The sequence below is a fragment of the Eschscholzia californica genome, unplaced genomic scaffold (genome assembly GCF_041429995.1).
Source record: "Eschscholzia californica isolate CP2 unplaced genomic scaffold, dmEscCali1.0.p SCAF_1, whole genome shotgun sequence".
In the NCBI taxonomy this organism is placed as follows: domain Eukaryota; kingdom Viridiplantae; phylum Streptophyta; class Magnoliopsida; order Ranunculales; family Papaveraceae; genus Eschscholzia; species Eschscholzia californica.
The window spans coordinates 63,103,021-63,105,111 of NW_028238198.1; the positions used below are offsets into that span (position 1 = coordinate 63,103,021).

The 2,091-nt window shown below is 46.5% G+C and overlaps 1 protein-coding gene across 1 annotated transcript; it reads left to right on the forward strand.

The window, feature by feature from the left end:
- Positions 1-426: 426 nt before the first annotated feature.
- On the forward strand, positions 427-1,235 carry LOC147568130 (uncharacterized). The gene is made up of 2 exons (XM_086659036.1): positions 427-1,056; positions 1,203-1,235. The coding sequence occupies exons 1-2, from the start codon at positions 427-429 to the stop codon at positions 1,233-1,235; spliced, it is 663 nt and encodes a 220-aa protein (XP_086515162.1).
- The last annotated feature ends 856 nt before the right edge of the window (positions 1,236-2,091 follow it).

Here is a 2,091-nt window from a genome sequence, read left to right on the forward strand (position 1 = left end):
AGGTTGACCAAATGGGCAGTGGAGTTAAGCGAACATGACATCAGCTACCAGCCTAGGACAGCAATCAAATCTCAGGTACTAGCTGATTTTATTGCTGACTTTACACCTAACACCTTAGTGCAGGCACAAGGAGAATTGCTCCATCTACAGAAACATAGCCAACTCAAATGGACCTTATCAGTAGATGGTTCCAGCAACATGAATGGAGTAGGACTTGATGTTGTTCTCACTGCCTCAGAAGGTGACCTAATCCAACAAGCAATAAGATGTGGGTTCAAAGCCACCAACAATAAAACAGAGTACGAGGCCCTAATCGCAGGAATGAACCTGGCAAAGGAGATGGGAGTCCAGAAACTTGCGATAAAATCAGACTCCCAACTCGTAGTTAACCAGCTACAAGGAACTTAACAGGCCAAAGACGTGAAGATGGCAGCCTATGTGTCGCATGTAAAAGAACTACAAAGTCAGTTCACCGAGGTTAGTTTTGAACAGGTACCCAGGCTCGAGAATGGGCACGCTGATGCCTTGGCCAATTTAGGGTCATCAATTCCAACCAAGGATGCACAAACAATCCCCCTAACGCTACTTCAGTGGCCGGAAGTATGGAAAACAAAACTTTCAGAGGTAGCGGTTACAGATGCAGAAGAGACCTGGATGACACTAATAATCAGGTACTTAACTAACGATGAGTTGCCACAGGACCGAAATGAAGCTAGAAGACTCAAAGTCAAAGCTGCAAGGTTTTGCATCATGGATGGCCAGCTCCTTAAGAGATCATACTCTGGGCCTTACTTGAAATGCATCACCCAAGAGGAATCCAAGTATGTCCTCAAGGAATTACATGAGGGGGAATGCGGTAACCACTCTGGCGGTCGCAGCCTGGCCAACAAAGCACTGACTGCAGGTTACTACTGGCCGACTATGAAAGCAGACTCTACTGACTATGCTAGACGTTGCGACAGCTGCCAGAGGTTCGCCCAAACTTCCCACCTCCCTCCAGAGAAGCTAAGTTCAATTCTATCCCCATGGCCTTTCATGAAATGGGGGATGGATATAGTAGGCAAACTACCAACGGCCCCAGGCCAGAGAGTCTACATGCTTGCTGTCACAGACTACTTCACCAAGTGGGTGGAAGCCGAAGCCTACCACCAAATCAGAGACCGCGAGGTAAAAAGTTTTGTTTGGGAACATGTCATTTGCAGGTTTGGAGTTCCCAAGGAGATTGTTACAGATAACGGTTCACAGTTTATCAGCTTTGATTTCCAAGACTTCTGCAAGGAGTGGGGAATCAAACTAAGTTTTTCGACTCCTAGATACCCTCAATCCAATGGGCAAGCAGAATCGTCAAACAAAACGATAATGAACTCACTGAAAAAACGACTCAAGAAAGCTAAAGGGGCATGGGCAGATGAACTACTAGGAGTGTTGTGGTCATACAGAACCACTTCAAAGACCCCAACTGGGGAAACCCCATTTTCCCTTGCATACGGTTGTGAGGCGGTAATACCAGCTGAAACAGGAGTTCCCTCTGCCCGATACCAGTGGACCACAGAAGAGAGCAATTGGGAACTACTTAACCATAACCTGGATACGGTAGACGAGGTAAGGGACATGGCGGCAATCAGGAATGCCTCATACCAACAGAAAGCAGCCAAACATTATAACAAGAACGTCAGGGTTCGTACATTCAAAGTTGGCGACTGGGTTCTGAGAAAAGTATTTCAAAATACTAAGGAAACAGGAGCTGGCAAGTTAGCCCCTACTTGGGAGGGCCCATACCTCATTACTAAGGTAGTGGGACAAGGAGCTTACAAACTTCAATCAAAAGATGGCCTCAACATAGGCAATAGCTGGAATGCCATTCACTTACGAAGGTACTACTTCTAACCTTGACACTTCTCCTATTTTGCCTTTTTTCCAAAAGATCACCTACTGACTTGGGCGTCGGAGGGTTGTTAGCTACGCCAACAACAACCCCTCACTATCTACGTGTGATGACCGGAACTGTCTCCAAGACACAACAAAGTAGCAAAAACAATAAGAGGCCGGACGTCAGAGTCGAAGTCCAAACCACCAGAAGAGTTTCGCACT